The following is an 18,789-nucleotide window of genomic DNA, read 5'->3' on the forward strand; positions in this document are numbered from 1 at the left end:
TTTAAATGAAATGAAATGAGGAGAGCTCTGCTCAGATACCAGTAATTTCAACAGTACCCTACAGCAGCCAAATTTCAGGGTGAAGAATTGCTGCTCAGGAGCCATTTTTTTGTGATAAGGAAAGAATTCAGATGCTAAATTTGATAATCAGAACTATTCCCTTCCCCTACTTAGTAGTACTTTCAAGTTAGCAAACAATTAAATTGGAACAGAGTCTTGGACTGAAGCCCTTCCCACTGAAGTTCTTGATCATATTGTCATGTACTTCAAGTTGATAGCTGTGCTTCTCACCATTATTGGCTTTGTTAGTACTGCTGTGAAAATATTACACTTGGTGTTGTTTGGAAGCTTTGAAATATATGTGAAATCATTAATCTTGGTCATCTGATAAGGTATCAGATTTGTATCAGTAAAATATTTTATGAGTTATTTGAGAAGATTCTTCATGAGCTGAAGTGAACTATATAGTTGTGAATTGTAGCTGTCTTGGAAAGTCTGAATCATATGGAATTTCATCAAGTTGGGTGTTCTGTTTGGAAGTCAAAAAAAGAAAATTGGTTAAAAGACAAACAACCAAGCTCACTTTCAATACAGAAATATTTCTTGTTGGATTTTTTTCTCTTGACAGTACCAAGCATGTTACAGTATTGCAAGTCCTTGCTTTGCCCTTATCCATGAGTAGAAGCTTGTGTTAATAAACACTTCCTCCAAAATCTGGCAGTGCTAGGGCTCTCAGTGTCTCTTGCATTTCGTGCTGTGAAAGCAGCAGAGTTCTGTTGCTGTGGTTGCCTGCACTTGTAGAAGTCACAGAGGAATCAGCTGCTCTAAGAAGAGTGTTGTTATTTGAAACATTAATGGTTTAGAAACTGTAAGTGAAGAGACTGCGCTCTTCATATTCTCTTTGCTGTTTGGCAGCTTGGAAGGATATTTTTTGTCATTGTAACCTTCTAAAAAATCATGTATTTCTTCAGAGACATTGATCTCATTGCCTCTGTTGGAATGTTTTATTTAATCTGAGTCACTTGAGTGTATCATTTCAATCTGAAGTATTTCTCTTTTTATCTACTGATGCTCAGTGATTCCCATGCTGCTTTATGAAAAGGGCAAAAGGAATGTCTCAATTCCTTTTAAGGGAAAGCATGAGATTACTTCTGGAGGAGTCTTTGCAGTAAATTTCCCAGTATTTTACTAGTACAGAAAGCTTCTGAATGACATTAAATATTTCCACAGTGAGTTCCAAAAGAAAATGATACATTGCAATTCCTGGGGAAAAGGTTTTGAATTGTAGGCAGTGTGTGTGAAATCTCAGTCTAAGACTAAGATCCTCTGTTTGCTTGAAGGTAGTGACAGCACTGTTTGGTGATTGAGCCCGTGGTGGAAGCAGGTGGGGAAAGGCTCCCCTTGGGAGGTGATGGCTCAGTTTGGGTTACCTTAGCAGGCTGGGTTCAGGCACTGCATCTGCTGTGAGAATTCCTTGTTTCTCTGCATTACTACAGGAGCACAAGTTACTCTGCATTTTAGTAGACTAGAGGCAATCTACACAAAGTATTTGAGTTTATGGCCTTGTCGTTTGTTAATGTAGTCTTTCATAGGTAGGTATGCACTCGTCTATATATCTGTAATTTAATAGAATACCTAGAAATTCCTAACTATGAGCAGTTTCACTTGATCTCAGTAGCTGCTCCCTCAGGGAGCAACCCCAAGGCAACTCTTGAACTGTTTAGCATTTGTTGCATATAGACACAAAGGTTAGGGAAAGATCCTATTCTTTTCTTTACCCATGTTGCAGTGAGAAGACAGGGCAGTGAGACAGTAGGATAGTTGTCTTCTGTGAGAAAGCAGGGTGCTACACTGAACATTAGTGAACTGCACATTTGTTAATCCATTTTTAAAACATTATTCTGTGTGATAACCCCTGTGAGCTACATATCTTGTCATGGTTTGTCTAAGCTGATACTTTTAAAAATTGTGCTCTGCCGGAGAACACAACATCTGTCTAGAGAAGCAAGGGAGTGTTGACTGATGTCGATAAGCTGTGCTTAGGAAGGCTGTGGAAGGCTTTTTCTTAATACCACCATCTGCTCCTCTCAACAGATGCAGTCATCCCAGTGAGATACCCTATATTCACTTTCAGAGCTGAGCTTCCTCGTTTCTGCTCCGTGCTAGTTTTTCTGCATGTTTCCCTGTTCACTTAGTTTGATACATATGACAGGGAAATCTGTGAGTTGGTGTCACTCAAGGGTGAGAAATACTCAAAATACTGGTTATTCCCTGTTTCTTATAGCACAGAACTTCAAACAAGTGACAGGGAATTACTTCTCTAAAAGTAAACAAAGCCTTCACAGAAACATCAATCCATTGATCTAATTAAGGAAAGTATCAAAGTACCTATTTTTTTTGGTGGCAGCAATTTATGTAACCATTCTTGCTCCTCATTCTATATAACTAAAACAGTGAATGGATCTGGAGTTTAACCTGATGCACAAGTGAAACTTTTGACACCTCTCTGCTGGAAGCCTTCCCTGTGTACAAAATTGGGGTAGCCACTGGCTTTTCTGGTGATAAGTTTAAAAGTACCATTTTGTGTGTGCAGATTTTCTTGTTGGGTTTTGTTTGTTTGGGGGTTTAAATGTTTCTTTTTCAATGAATTGTTTTTGTGAACTCTGTAGTTGTGCATGTGCCTTGGACATTTGAGTTTATATACATTTTTTTAAGCCTTATACATACGTTTTGTTACCAGTAACAAAAATGGCAGTGCCCTTTCAACTACTTCTGCCTGTCTCAACTAGAAACCATTTCTTACTGTATATGTGGAGTTTTAAAAAGCTTTGACATATGTTAGCTTCTCTAGTAAGCTTTTTCTTCTGCCTGTGAGAAAAGCATATCTCAGGAAACATTCTGTTCACAAACACTTCACTTCACAAACATAGAAGGACAGGGATGCAGCTGCTGGTTTGTTTTCTGGACAAGTTAGTCTAGAGCCAACAGTCACACCCTTTCCCTTGCCAATACCCTTTAGAAAACTGAGTGCATAAATAAGAAATGTGTTCCTGAAAACCTCTGTGCCAGTAAAACTGAACTGGGAGACTTTTCTGATCTGTTGTAGGATGGAGAGGTTGGTGGTGAGGGGGAGGAACTCTTGTGGAGTCTCTCTCTTTCTAGTGTCTTTATCTTTCTGCCTTGTGAAACTGGGATGGGCTGCAGTGCTGAAGCAAGGCCAGCAGCCCACTCTGTTCTCAGGATGCAGTTGTTTAGGATGCATTCTTTTCTAGCTTTGGTTGTTGGTACTTATGAGTAAGGGGAGCCTTTTTAGTACAATACCAATGCACTCAGTGCTATCCATAGTAACAAATACATAAGGGAGAGATTCAGAGTTTGCATTGCACAACTGGGGGAAGTGGGGAGGAACATGACACAACCATTGAGCAGGAAACACAGTTTATTGTTGAATACTGGGAGCCTCAGCATCTTTGGCACCAAGCTTCAGCATGGTCCTTTGCCTGAATGAGGCAATAAAATTAATGTCCATATTTGTTAAAGGCAAAATGATCTGATGGTCACTCATTACTTGATGTCAAAAAGTAGGAAATTGCTTTTTTACATTTTTGAGAGAAGCTGCTAGAGGGGTTGGATGTTCATGCCCCATGGTAATGTTTCCAGTGCTGAGGACCCCAAATCTGGGTGCATACCACTGTAGACATACTAATTAAAAAAACCCAAAACAATGCATGTTCATATTTTCCCCCAGTCATTAGTTGCATCCAATGCAGCATGAGCAGAGGTGAAGGGAGGAGATTCTGCCCCTCTGCTCCATGCCTGAGACCCCACCTTGGGTACTGCCTCCAGCACTGGGGTCCCCAGCACAGGAGGGACCTGTTGGAGTGAGTCCAGAGGAGGGACACACAAATGAACAGATTGAGAGAGTTGTGGTTGCTCAGCCTGGAGAAAAGAAGGCTCCGGGAAGACCTTATCGTAGCCTTGCAGTACTCCCACGGGCTCATAAGAGAGATGGGGACAGATTTTTTTTATCAGGGCCCGTTGCAGTAGGACAAAGCATAATGGTTTTAAATTCAGACTAGATTGCGAGAAGAAATGTTTTGTGATGAGACGCTGGAACAGGTTGCCCAGAGAGACTGTAGATGCCCCATCCTGGCATTCCTGACAACAGCCAAGGCCAGTTTGGACAGGGCTCTGAGTAACTTGATCTTTTTAAAGATGTTCCTGATCATTGCTGGACTGTGTGGATTAAATGGCCTTTGAAGGTCCCTTCCTACACAAACTGTTCTATGATTGTATGAAATCAAACAACCTTGATTGACTGCAGTGGGAGCTTCAGTGGTGTCATTTAAATGTAGTGGCTTTTATCTGCTAATTCAATCTTACTCCAAAAAACCCCTGATAGTTAAGCTAGTGGTCAACAGGACAATGAGCTCCCTGTGCAATTTCCCTGAAAGGGCTAACACCATGCATTCACTAAGGAACAATAGGGTATTTCTGCTGGAGTACTTGTGCAATATTATATTTGACAGCAAGTTAATGGGGGCAGCTCGGGAAAAACAGTAAGAAAGATCAAAACAGTTAATTTTTTTCTTCACAGGTAAAGCTCCACTTAGTACACTGAGGAATAGAATTTGTTGATAGACTCTTTGCAGTAGCCAGCAGCAGTATGGTAACTTTTAAGACCATTAATGGAGGTTAAAAACATATAACTCATTAATCTAAATTTAGGTGAAGTTAATTGTTAACTGCTGAGGCAACTTGTTTATCTTCCAAAGCAAAAATTGCTCACTGAATTCAAATGCAACTATCACATCTGAAGCAGAAATTTAATAGGGAATTCCCTTTTGTTCTGTGAGACTGAAGGAGGCCAGTCTGTATCCGCAGTCTCAGCAGGCAGGCTGGCAGATAGCAGACCCTGTTGCCTGAATGTGATATTGTGCTTTGAAATGTATTACACCAATTTGGGATATTTGTTGTGCTTTTTAAAGATTTCTTTTCAAAAGAGAACTTCTGCAAGAACAGCCTTCAGGTAAATAAGCATTAAAGTTAAGATAACACTAGGGTCTTTGGCTGTGGCACATGTTTGGACATGGTATGTCAACATTAGACTTTTGCATGTTCTGCTTTGATTTTTAATCATATATGGTTTTTTCCTTATTTTCGCTTAGGGGCTGGGTTGTAGTTAAAAGTATCCATAGCCTTGGGGCGCTGTGTTTTAGATCTGTGGTGAAAACAGTGCTGGTGGTTGTTTGTAGCTCATGCTGCAGCTATTGCTGAGCAGTGTTTGCACAGTCAGGAACTGGCAAAGGCCCACCTGTGGAAGGTTATGAGTGATAGCTTTTGCATTGCTTGTTGGATTTCTTTTTATCTTCTCCCACTTCTCTTTTGCCTGCTAAACAATTTTGTCTTGACCTACGAGTTTTCCTTCTGTTCCTCTTTCCACTCCAGGGGTGGAGTGGAGCATTGAGGGTGAGAGTGGCTCTTGTAGGGCTTAGCTGCCTGCCAGGGTTAGCACACAGTAGTATTTTACATGTATGTATGTGTAAGTGTGAATGGTTTTTAAATACATGCATATATAAAATATCTTTTGTATTTATGGTCCTAAAGGGAAATTAAAATCTTCATGCTTTGCTGAGTAAATTAAACTTTCTTGTACACAAATGGGAGATTATTCGAAAGTGTTTAGATCAATGCGTTAGGAGACAAGTGGGTAAGACCTTTCTCATTTTCTTACAACACTGTAGATTATTCTTATCTTCACTGGAGTGATTGTACAAGTGAAAATAATTAGACTGACTGGAAAATAAATGCTTTATTATCCAATTATTAATTTAATTATTCAAGGTGAATAATTGGGAGGGTGTACAAGAGCTTGCTTACTAAAAATGATCAGCTTTTGAGTATTTTCTCCAGTGGATTGTTCAATGCCAAGCAGACCAAAATCTTCAGTCAGAAAAATTTTAAGTTGGATACACAAGGTGAAAAATAATTTTTTGCATTTAGAAGAGAGTTTTCTAAGTGGTCTCTATATGACAGACAAAAATAGGTCATATTGTTATATATTACTGCCATGTGTCATTACAGATCTTTGGGCCTCACAGTTCAAATATTCTATGTATCAGCTTTACAGCCATGAGTAAAAATACCCTTTTTTCTTTTAATCAGGATGAAAATAATACAGAAAATGCTGTCAGTTCTTCAGATGCTGAGAAACAGGATTCTCCTCCACCAAAGCCTCCAAGGACCCGCAGGTAGTTGACTGTGATCCTCTAATATTTTAGGTTGAAAGATGAATAAAAAGTAGAATTAAGCTACTGATGTCATAAAGACTTAAGATTAATATGTTGTGTTTATAAATAGAAATATACATAATGCAAATAGAAGTCTTAGAATTGACTCTAAATGTAAGCTACAATATTTTTGTGAAGTCTGTGTTTAAATATACCAACCTTGCAATGATTATCTCTGCATAGACATGTTTACTAGTCAGAAATGTTAGATCTACTTGTGTTTTAATTCTGCTAGGTGATAGTAGCAAAACAAACCTTAAATAGCCTCAAATAATGACTGAACCCTCCTTTTTGGAGACAAAACCATAATGAAACATACCCATTTATTCTAGAAAAATCTCAGACAAATCCTGCTTTTGACTAGAGTATGACAACCAAATGCTGTTATTATTGAGAAGAACTGATCTCACCAATCCTTTCATTCAGCAAAGGAAAATCTTCTCTACCTCTTAAAAATGCTTAAGCATAGCTTTACAGAAGCCAAAAGTAAATCTGAACTAACAGATTCATCAGCCTAAGATGGGTACCCAGCCCAAGTGTTAAGACAGCTAAAGAAGCAATTCCCCTGAGCGAGGTGTCCAAGTCCCCCAGCTGGTTTGTGCAGAGCTTATAGTGGCCTTTGGCAGGTGATCTTGCCTGTCTTACATTGCCTGTAGTTAAACAGACATAAGGTGAGCACTTGGCTTTCCTAAAGTTGTCAAATGACGTAAGGAACCACCAGCCAGGTGATATTCTTGGCTAACATTTAGGCAGAAGTAAAGTATAGTTCCTTTAAAATAAAGAAAGATATTGAAGTAGGTTAGGGCTTTTTACAAACAAATTCCATGGTTGGTGCTATGTAGGCAATGTATTTTTTACCTTGTTCGGATTGACAGTAATGTCATTTTATTCAATTATGTGGGTTAAGATGATGACAGGAGTCAGTTACCCTGTGTTCATGATGAGTTCCAAGCTCTTGAAACTTCATCACTGAGTTTAGAAATCTGATTTCTGTCCAATAGATGATTTCCTTACTAGTGTTCCTTGAAATAATCTTAGGTGTACCTTAGTTTTTATCATTTTTGTATACTAATGTAATATTAACATATGTATAATTCATGTAATTCATGTTTAAGCACACATCTATCTTATCTGCACTGCATTGTTCTTTACTTGCTGCATTAAGTTAAAATCTTCTAATCTCTCCTTAAAGCTTGGGGTTTTTTTGGGCCTGTTTTTATAAAATCTTTCCCATCTGCCAGCAGTGGCAGGCAGATTGATTTCTTAGAGGTGAATAAATGGAAGCTTTTAACAAAGCTGTTGTCTTTCTAAAATGGAGATTATTTTTTAAAAACAATTAATTAAACTTCTCCTGGAAGATGCTTCTGAGGAAAGACTTTATTTGCTATTAGTCATATCTGCTCAAAATACCCACTAATGAGGATGATTTTTTCTTGATGTGGGGGGTAATTTTACAAATCTACAGCCTGATTCAGTCAGGATATAGAGCCAGGTTTCGTGTATTGTGGATGTTTTGGCATAGATTAACATCCTTTTCCTGGGGAGGATGGGAGAGCAGAATCAGTGAAACATTTTAATTTAATCCCCACATGCACAAGGAGACATTTTTAGGTTGCCAGCCAAATGTGTACTTGAGTTTTAAATGCACTGTCTCTGAAGAAGTTACAAGCAAATTGCTGAAGCTACTGTTTTTTAAAAGAAATAAGGCTTTTAAATTCTTTATAACCTATGTTGTAAATGGCTTTATAATGTATATTTAGTAAACCAAGCTGCATTTTTTAAGGGAAGGTTTAACATTTTCTAAAGCAAGAAGGGCCATAGGGACTGACTGTGCAGAGTACTTTGGGCAAGCTTGGTTTCAGGAGTACTTGCCTGAGGTGATCCTGAGTGAGCAGGAAAAAAATTGAGATTTTTTTCTTGGCCTCAGGATGCTGGTTTTCCATATTGTTACTGGACTAAGCCACGTTTGCTTAGACAATAAAGTCTATGATACCTGTTAGTTGTTTTCTGACCGCCCCAAGTCTGCTGGATGAGATGGGCACATCTCCTCTGCAGCCCTTTCCACTGGCTAACCACTCAGGTCATGGCAGAGTTTTTCTGTGAAGGAGGCTTTCTCACTCTCTCTTGTTCTGTTTGTAATGTTCTGATGAAAACATCTCAGGATCTTCTTTAGACTTTAACTGCACTTTCAGAAGAAGAGATTCTAATATCATGTAGCTCTTGTCTGTGCTAAGGATGAGATGTCACTATGCACTTTTACCATGCCAGGTAGGAAGCTTACTCAGAGAGAGCTTTAATTAATCATTTTAGTACTTACTTTGCCCTGGGCATGTACTGGGGAGGGAGTGATACTTTCTAGCCTGCTTTTTTGTCTTCTTGGAAGTTAGAAGTATCTTTAGGATATCGTTATTATATTGGTATTAAATTGGTACTTTATTTACTTAGGTTGCCACGAAACATCTAGCTGTATTTGTTTTGCAGAGGTTTGGAATTGTATTGCCTTCCAATCTTTTATCACCTTGTAACGCTTTAATGTAATTAAACTTGGTGTGCATTATGTGAGTGCAGTAATTTAGCTTAATGTCTCTCTCCATTTGATGTCAACATAAAAAAAATTCTTATATTACTCCTTGATTATTACAGAGGTAAACAAGAACAACTCATTAGTGCATACAACAGCACCTTATCCTAGAAATTGCTTGGCTTTGAAGTTGATCATCACTTCTTGTGGAAGTCACCTCTCTTTAGAGGACTTGAGGGGATGGAAAGTCTTTGTTAGATATGTTTGAATTATTTTCAGGTTAAAGTAGGAAGAGGGCATAAATAAGGTTTAGCTTTGTTAGGTATGAGACTGCAAAAAACTTAAGTTTTAAGTTTACAGTTTAGGACTGTACTTGATTTTAGGTGACTGTGTCAGAATTCACAGGGGGCACCTTAATACCTTTAAGTATTACTCTGTGAAATATTTGTGTGCTTAGTAGTTGATTCTAAAGTATTGGGGAAAAGAGGTGGTTTATTTTAGTCAGGCTTGGTTACAAAAAGTTCTTTATTTTCAAGTTCAAATGCAGTTTGAAATCAAAGCATAAACTTAGACATAAACTCATAAAAAGCAAAGATGATTTAACAGCTTTTTTGTATGCAGTGTAATGAAGAGCTGTGTGCTGCTGTCTGAAGGTGAAATACTGTAGCATTTTAACTTCTCATCAGATTCTGTTCCAACTTCAGTCTAATGATAGTAAATACATTTCCAGGGTTATGTGTTATTCTGTTTCATTTCAAGCCCTGCAAACCATCTCTGTCTCCTGCAAAGCTAAGACAAAACTCACTGGTGGGTGCTCCTTCTTAGTTAACTGTCTCTAACTTGTATGCCACAATTGAAAAACCTAAAAAACCTCGGTAGGTAAATTTTAAGAGATAAATTCACCAGATGGTTATTTTTATTAATTCATTGTACTTTTATATAAATTAGTTGTAGTACTTTTGCAACATGCTAAAGCAGAATAATGTGGTTGTCTAGCTTCAGCCTGCTTATGTTGAGTTTAATTTCCCTATTTTAATTATGAGGGAGGATGTAGAGCTTGGTATCTATTTTTGGCTGTTCATATCAGCTGCATTCCATGACCTTGGCATCACTCTCTTTTATTTGAAACACCCTACAGTATGCTGCATGGAATAACCATGGATTACTTAAGGCTTTTTTTCTTTTGAACACTTGCCAAGTTTTGTTTAAATCTGAACCCATTGTGTGCAGTTTTAGTAATGTAGCTCTTTTCCATTAGGAGTAGAATGGATTGTATTCTAAAACATTCTAAAAAGTTATTATATATTGCAGAGAAAGCAATAAATGGCTTTTTTCATGTATACATTTTTGGTTGAAAGCTGTGGGAATGCTTTTTTTTTTTTTTTTTTTACCAATTATAGTACTTCTGACAAATTGTGCGTAATTGTTACTATGGCAAATAATTTTAAAAAGGTATTTTTGCCTAATTCATGGTTTACCTGGCACCTGAGATGCCACTGGCACTAGGGCACTGCATCAGCTGTGTGGCAATGAGAGTGTATGAAAAAGCTGCCTTGATCACCAGGGAAATTCCATATCCAGCTGTAAATGAGGAAGTGCCAAGGCAGTGGCATTCTAAGATAATCAGGAGCAGTTGTGTCTGAAGAGGCCCTTGAAGGCTGAGTCATGACAAAGCTTTCTATTTTTTTATCACACAGTGAGGTTTTGCAAGCCTGTGTTTATTTAAAGGTGTAATACAGGGAAGCTTTCTTCTCTTACTTGAATGGCCTGGCTTTCTTTGGTTCTCTGACTCTTTTCTGTCTCAATATCCTCTTTGGTGAGCTTTAGGTGAGTTTCCTGGTATTTTAAATCAATTTGGTCTTACTGCCTCCTGTTGTTTTCAGCAGTATTAGTAGCTCATTTTCAGATAATTTCCTGCCTCTGGGGACAGAAATGTCTGTGGAGCACAGCTGCTGAAGGACATACCCAAAGACAGCATTATGCAGCAGCCCAAAATGCACAAGATTCACAAGACTTTTAGAAAAAAATACTACCAGAGATCTTCTGAATGTGTTAATATCCTAATATTTCTGCTGTGTGAAAATGAACAGAAACATTATTTGCAATGCAGAACGTGTGAAATAGTAATATTAAAAATATCAGTAAAATGGAAAAAATGTTGCCTATTGGGATTTATTTCCTAATTTAAAGATAAAAAATACATTAGGCTGCTATTTGGACATCTCAATTGCTGAGGACAGATATCCTTCAATATTAATAAGGCAAAGAATGATTTTGACAAATTATTTCTGATTTCTTCACTGTAAGCTCTCATCTAAGAAAAGGTGACATTTAACTTCAAATGTAATGGGGAGCATTGTAGTAGTTCTGTTGAGATGTGTAGGAGGAAGTTGTTTAATCAACTTTTGGGCTGCTGATTTGTGCAGCATTTCCTGTGTCATCAGTTCTGTGGATACATCTAAGGGAACTGTTTGAATAAGTGTGAGGCTCTGTTTAGCAGTGGATCAAAGGGTAGAGTGATTTTATTGACCAGTAATTGGTGAAGAACTTCATGAATTTTGACTGGTATTGTTTGACAAGGATATTTTACTATATCCTTGTTATATCTAGTTTAATGCTAATTTGCTGCTTTAGCTAATTGTAATGAGTAATGTTAGGTCTGTGCCAGATAAGGAATTAGTTTTGCTGATTGCAAATAATTCTGGGTCAGGAAAATCAGGTCAATAAGGGAAAACCATGATTTTCAGTAGGAGGATTTAGTGGAGATTACTAATGAGCACCACTGCTGGTCAAAGGGGCCATGTAAACATTTGTGCAAGTGCACTCACTGTCTCCCTCCCTGTGCTCCCCTCCCCATGTGGAACAGAGGAGAGAAATCCAAGAAGAGGGAATTCTTTACTTAGTGTGTATTAAATTGGAACAAGTCTTATCTTTACTAATTCAGGCAAACAACTTATTCTCAAGCTTATTTATTTTTCAACAACTAGAGGCAAGAGTTCCCAAATTACTTCAGTTCAATTGCTTTGATGTACTTTGTATTTCTTCTGTTTTAATGTAAAGAACAACAGCAATATACAAGTGCAGGGAGGAGAAGAAGAGAAGGAATTTGAGGCCCAACTCTTTGTGAGAGGAGTCAGGCAGAGAATGGAAGAGATCACCCAGGAATGCAAGGGGACCTCCAGTTTTTTTATCTGGTTTTCCAGATACCAAAATACAGGAACTTGTAGAAGATAATTTGGAAGCTGTTGCAGTACTTCAGGGGGTTAGGATTTTCACAAACTGAGAATCCAAATGGTTCTCTTTAGCATGGAATCTCTTGTATAAAGATTTTAGTTCTGCAACCCATTCTGCTATGGCTTGGTGCTAACAAAGTCACAAGGATGAAACACATGCTGTAGCCTGTCCAAGTCAGGTATGCTTTTTGTTCTCTACAAGACTCAGTTATGAAACAGTCTTTGGGCTTTTTTTGTTTTGGGTTTTTTTCCTATATGTCATGATAGTCTCAAGAATTTGCACTTGCTGAGTCCTTCTTAGACATGGTTTGGAAGCAGGGGAGCCAAAGTAGTGCTTTGATTTTGCTCATTATGGGGCATGCAGTTAAATAATGACAGCCTGTCCTTTCTCTTGTAGACAGAGTTCTTGTGCAATCTTGTCCTTCTTGAGCTGGTGGGTCTCATGAGGGCAGAGTAGAATTCCCTCCTTCCATGTGCTGGCCATGCTGCTTTGGATGCAGCCCAGGACGTGGCTGGTTTTTGGACTGTGGGTTGGTTTCTGCACACTGCTGGGTCATGTCCAGCCTCTCCTCCACCAGCCCCCCCAAGTCCTTCTCCAGGGCTGCTCCCAGTCTGTTCAACCCCCAGTCTGTATGGATGCCAGGGCTTGCCCCAACCCAGGTGCAGCACCTTGCACTTGGCTTTGCTGAACCTGATGATATTCTCATGGACCCACCTCTTGAGCTTGTCAGGTCATCCTGGATGTTTAAAGGAAAGAAAATTATAAAAATGCCTTCATCAGTTGTGCTAAATATTTGTAGTCAACAGCTCTGCATCTAATCTGACCATATACTTGAAGAACTTCTCCTTTTAAGTAGCTTGAGATGAACTGCAATTATAAGTGCTGTGGTCTCACTAATACGCACTGTAACTTGGATCATAAATTCTGTTGGAAATATTTTTTATGTTGTATATACCTCATGTCAGCCAAATTTGGTTTGCAAATACACAAGCATAAAGATAAAATCTTCTTGAGCATGTACAGAAAAATAAAATTGAAGGAAGATATTCAATGTTAAGTGGGCTGTAAGGATTTTTTAAAAAGAAATCTTTCTTGGCTTTATTGAAATTTGAATTCCATATGTCAAGTTTCTCAGAGCCACTTAAGGAAAAAAGTAGTGAAATGCTGCCACAAGAGGGCCTGTCTTGCAATGTCTTTGCAAAATACTTCTGGGAAAGGATGTGAGCAATCTTTGAACTATTAGTGAGGATTAGTTGTGGCCTGAATGAATGTCCTTGTGATATTCTGAAAGACATTTTGAGTGTGTTGACTTAATTCTTGCCTACCCCACAAGTCAAATTCTGTAACTGTTTCCTGTGTGCAATAGAAACTCTGTGTGGAGTTTGATACTGGTGTTACAGCATTAACTACTGCAGTGGCAGATGAATAGACAGCTAAAATCTTGTCAAAATCCAGAAAATTTAGAAAATTATGTCTTGGTTGTTTTGCAGTTGCCTTGTAGAAGGAGATGCTAAAGAAGAAATCTTGCAGCCTCCAGAGCCTCAGCCAGTACCACCAATCCTAACACCATCTCCCCCATCAGCTTATCCAACAGTCACTACAGTGTGGCAGGACAATGACAGATACCATCCAAAGCCAGTTTTGCACATGGTTTCATCAGAGCATTCAACAGACCTCAACGAGAATTATAATAAGTCCACAGAGCATTCAGGGAAGAACGAACCCAGCGAACACATAGAGAAGAGGCTGGAGCGCAACTTGAGTTTTGAGATCAAGAAGGTACCTCTGCAGGAGGGACCACGAAGCTTTGATGGGAACTCCCTGTTGAACAGGGGACATGCAATTAAAATTAAGCCTGTGTCGTCCTGTGTAACTGAGAAGAGCTTTAAGCCACAGGAACAGATTTCAGGGGATTCATTTGTAGATGCTTCCCAAAACTCGTGTATGGAATACAGCGTGCCACAGTCTAACACAGCCTTAATACCTTCACCAGAAAGTCTGCAGGGCCAACAGGTGTCTGATGCCCCACCCAGGCCAGATCGTCTGCCTCTGACAGAAAAGGGACACGCCACGTGGTCACTACAAGGGCCTGACAATGCACTGCGCACGTCCCTGTCTGAAGAGTTGTCTTCAGACACCTTGTGTCACGGTGTTAAAACTCTCTCTCTAGTCTCAAACAGCCCAGCTGAACATCCTTCCAGTGATACTGTTGATCATACTCCTCTTTCTGTTCGAGCTCCCCTCTGTTTTACTAATCCTCTCCATGCAGATGATTCTGACACGGATGAGGTGGACTTCGACAGAGCCATGAGCAAAAGCGCGTCCAGTGTGTCAACCGCAAGTGCCACAGTCTCTGCTGCCACTAATACTGAAAACATTTCTGCCAGAAAAGTATTGCCAATGTCTATTGCTAGGCAAGACTTAACAGCTGTAGCATGTTCTGAAGATGGCAAAGGTAGGTTTCACTGAGGTTCACAAGTGCTGCTCTTTATCTAGCTGCATCTGTAGAGTTGGGCAACATACATTTCTTTGCAATTTAATTTTCTAAATGTAAATTTGATCAGTGCAGTATGGCAGCTTCAGAGAGGGCACAGGTCTTTTCCTGACAGCTTTCAGTTTGCATGTGAGCTATTTTTGGTATAAAGTACTACAGACCATGATTAGCTGCTTCAAAAGCTGTACTGTGAGCTTTATTGTGAGCATTTGTTTAATGTTTTATTTATAATACATTCCTGTAGGTTTGTATGTAATTGTAGGTTTCTGTGCTATTATTTCGTGCATATTTTTTCTCTATGCCCAGTTTTATGTAAGTGTCTATAATAATTGGGGGTTGACTAGCCAAAGCATTTTCAACAGGCTTGTGCAAACACATAATAATTTCATGCTTATTGGTTGATGTGCTGTTCCTAAAAATGTAGATGTAACCTCATTCACTGCGTTGGTCTTTGAAGTTGCTCATGATTTAGCTCCTGCATTTTAATAGTGTTGTAAATATTTAGCTGTGCTTTCCTCTTTTTCTGTACATGGCTGGGGGTAACAAGCTAATACAGCTGTTAATCTAAAAATCCAAGTTATTCTTGATTAGCACTTTAAAATTTATTTAGTGGCTTTTTATCTTTTACTACTTTTTTGAGGGTTTTTATTTTGCAAAAGTTTGCAAGTTAGAACATCATTTATTGATGGCAAAAGGGTCTCAAAACATACAGGTGCAGATTTCAGTCAGACTGGCACACTTAGAGCAGATGGAGGATAGAGCAGGGAAGAAGAGATTAGGCCTTGGCAACTGCTTGTGCAAAGCCCAGCAAAACAAGAAGTAAAGCTGTGGAGCTGAAGGAAGAACATGAACTTCTGGATCCAGCTCAGACTTCTGTGCTTGGAGCTGCTTCCAGTGATGGCCTCACCTCAGGAGTCTGTGCAGACTTCATGACTTTCTGAAGTGAAATGGGGCTCAGTGTATGATGCAAGATGCAGAACCAGCTGAATTGAAAATACTGGCTTTGTGAACTGAATGTTCACCAAAAGTCATATATCCAGAGATGTGAACTGTTTTGCAGCCTTAAAAACTATCTTAGATCTTGATATAGAGCTATAGATATTGTGAACTGTACCTATAGACCTATAGATCTATAGATTGTGGTTTATATTGTGTAAACACAGGACAATACTTGCACATACCTGTATATTTTTAACACTGTGACTTAAAAGATGCTCTGCAGAGCTGACAAAGCCCTTTTGTCATAGTTATTTCAACTTTGCAAGCAGTTCTCCTTGGATTTGTTTTATAGATTTGCAGGCTATTGTATTTTTCCTTTTAGCCAGAATTTTTTTTCTTCTTTCCCAGAGCAATCATTGTTTGTCACTGTTTGGAAATTATCACCTCTCTGTGCATCTCACTATGTAGATGCTGTAAGAACATGCAAATAAAATAAGTGATATGTCATAAATATCATAAAGAATTGGAGAAATGTCACTCTACAATATGTTTCATGTAACTGTGTATCAGAAACGTCTTGAAGTAATAGTAGAGCCCTTGTGCTGCTGGTATGTTGATGATTTCACAGGAATTTATTAAAATTCTAACAGCAATTTTTCTTATTTATCTCATGTTAATAAGGGTGTATCTGTTCCCCGTTTGATAGTGAACACTTCCCATTTTACATTCTAGTTGTAGGTCTTGTAATCCCTCTGGGACTCAAGAATATAGGGTTAGATTGCTTTGCACCAGTGATCCTCAACCCTGTTTACAGTGGCTTTCTCATTTTCATACTGGCTCAGGACTCTGCTGTCTGAAGCTGGGAATGTGGCAATCACCAGTGAAACTTGTCTATGAACTTACCAGCACCCTAATTGCCTAACCATAACTGCTGGTGTGCATGATCTTGCCACACACTTAAATCCTCTTTTTCATTCAAATGAAAAGTAGTTGTACCCTGAGGTAAAAGGAAAAAAACAAAGAGAAAAATAAAGCAGAACCAACACCTAAACAAAACCCTAAAACTCACTTTCAGTTAGTCCATATCCGTGGTGATTTTATTTGATGGTTTTATAGAGGCTCTTTCTGTTAATGAAGGTTTTCTTGTGCTGTATGTAAACTTGAGATGGAGCAGGTCTCAGAAGTCACTTGGAAGATGATGGCTTGTAGAACTTGATGGAATTCTGTCCCTGCAGCAGCTGGGGATGCTGGCAGCTCAAGCTTCATGGCTTTATTAGTTGAAATGTGTCTTTGTATTTTTGAATCCTGCGCAGAGTACAGTTGCCAGATGAGATTTCTTATGGCAACAGCTCCTTGAAATTGTTTTAAACCTTGAATTACTACTCCAAATTTCTTAGCAGGTCAGAGAGGGGCTTTTGCTGCCAGAATAGCTTGTGTTAGTACACTCGTGGGAGGTGAGAGGGGACAGGATGTGGTACTGGCACCAACAGCAGCCGTCTCCTCTGGCTCCTGTTTACCCTTTGGCCTCGTAAACCTTGCACCACGCTGTTCAACCGTGTCAGTGGTGTGGGAGCCAGTGGGCCTCAACATGGACTTGGTAGGCAAAACTGAGACCTGAAAGGATGAACAAAAAGTGTTCATTTGAGTTACTGAGGGTTTTTTTTCCTCCCAATTATTTAGACTGAAAATGTTTTTGTTTTCCTGCTTGCATAACACACAAACTGATCCTGTGCCCTTAATGTGAAGTTATTGTTGTTAGATGAAGTTGCTCCACAGTGTTAGTGTGGTAAACCAAAATGTTTTATAATACTTAGAGCAAATTTTTCTTTTGCTTTAGATACTATACCAAGTTTAGGATTATCACATATATGAAAAGATCAACTTCTAAAAGTATAGGAGAAAAATCTATGTATTTTAACTTATCTAAATGTCATATTTGATTTAGATGCTGATGCTAGTGAAGATTCCTCTCCCCCGCTCCCAGAAAGAACACCAGAATCGTTTGTATTAGCAAGTGAACAGAGTGAGTTTTTGATGTTTGGTGATAATTGGAGATAAAATGTGAAGAGCATGTCAGTATTGTATTTGAGTACCCTTGATTTTTGGTTAGTCTGTTGGAGTAATTTGTAAAATTGAATGAAATCTAGCATGTGCAGTGGCTTATTTTGGGATTTAACTTTTCCACGCCCTTGAGAAATTATTTTAAATTTTCTGAGTTAATATGGTGTTATATGATATTTAAGTAATTGGGGACTTCAGCAGCAGTAGAGCTGATTTTCAGTCTGAAGGGTATGGAAATGAGATGATACAGTGGGGAAATGCAGTACGGCTAGGGAATTTCCCAGCTATTTTAGTTTCCTACTGCTCCCAGGTAGGGAGTGGGTATGCACATGAACAGTGTTTATCTGATCCCCCTTTCTTGGGCAAAGGCAAGATGATGACACTTGATTCTGCACTGCACGGAGTGAACAAGCCCAGTTAGGCAAGTTTAATGTAGTTCACTCTTTGACTGTGTCAAAAGGGTAACTGCAAGAGGAAGCTGACACTTACAGATGATGTGCTCCTGTTGTCATAGTTCATTCATCAAGCTAGTAATGGCAGAATACAAAACAGATGAATTGAAATGAAGTGATAAATTAGGTTGATGCTTGGTACCTTCCAGAAAACCTAAAATGATATAATTATTTACTGAGACTTTTGTTTAGTGTAATTTTGGAATTCAAAAAATTTGGGCCCAAATCTAAATATTTTCAGCATGAAAACACTGAAGTTTTGTAAATGTATTCTTTGAGCATCATAAGCATAAGTAGTTCAGAGTCAAAGTGATCCTTTCTTTGGATATCATGGACCTGTTGCTTTTCTGTGACCGCACAAGGAACAAAGCTGTTTTCTTTAAAAATCTGTCTCCAGGACTGGAATTACTAAAACCACTTCCATTTTGTCTTTTTGCACAATGTTAGTAAGAACAGGTGTGGCCGTCCTGACTTGTATGTTTACTTAGGAGAGCTGAAAAACACATACTTTTACTGCCCAACTGATGTAACAGAAGTTCTAAATTGTCCTTGAAAAGGAAGCCAATTCCCCTGTTGATTAGGAGCCCCCAAAGGAACAAAATGAACGTCCATAATACAACACTGTACTCTTGTGCTTTGAGTTATATTGTGGCATTTTGCCTTTTCTGAAGCACTTTTCACGTAAAGAGATTTTCATGTTTTTACAGGTATTTAATCTAAAAAAAAAAAAGTTTAGAGCACATTTCTAATGCTGTGTACTAATGCCTCATCATGAGGAGATCTGAAGTATGTTGAGCT

General features: G+C 38.7%; 1 protein-coding gene across 1 annotated transcript in view; it reads left to right on the top strand.

Annotated features, from left to right (window-relative positions):
- The window catches only part of PTPN12 (protein tyrosine phosphatase non-receptor type 12), a 69,729-nt gene that overhangs the window by 47,324 nt on the left and 3,616 nt on the right, over positions 1–18,789 (top strand). The window contains exons 12-14 of the mRNA XM_041474611.1: positions 6,166–6,251; positions 13,536–14,500; positions 17,424–17,501. Coding sequence (XP_041330545.1) covers positions 6,166–6,251; positions 13,536–14,500; positions 17,424–17,501 — 1,129 coding nt within the window. The remainder of the gene's footprint in view (positions 1–6,165; positions 6,252–13,535; positions 14,501–17,423; positions 17,502–18,789) is intronic.

Source organism: Pyrgilauda ruficollis, unplaced genomic scaffold, assembly GCF_017590135.1.
Source record: "Pyrgilauda ruficollis isolate IOZ18807 unplaced genomic scaffold, ASM1759013v1 scaffold33, whole genome shotgun sequence".
Taxonomy (NCBI): Eukaryota; Metazoa; Chordata; class Aves; order Passeriformes; family Passeridae; genus Pyrgilauda; species Pyrgilauda ruficollis.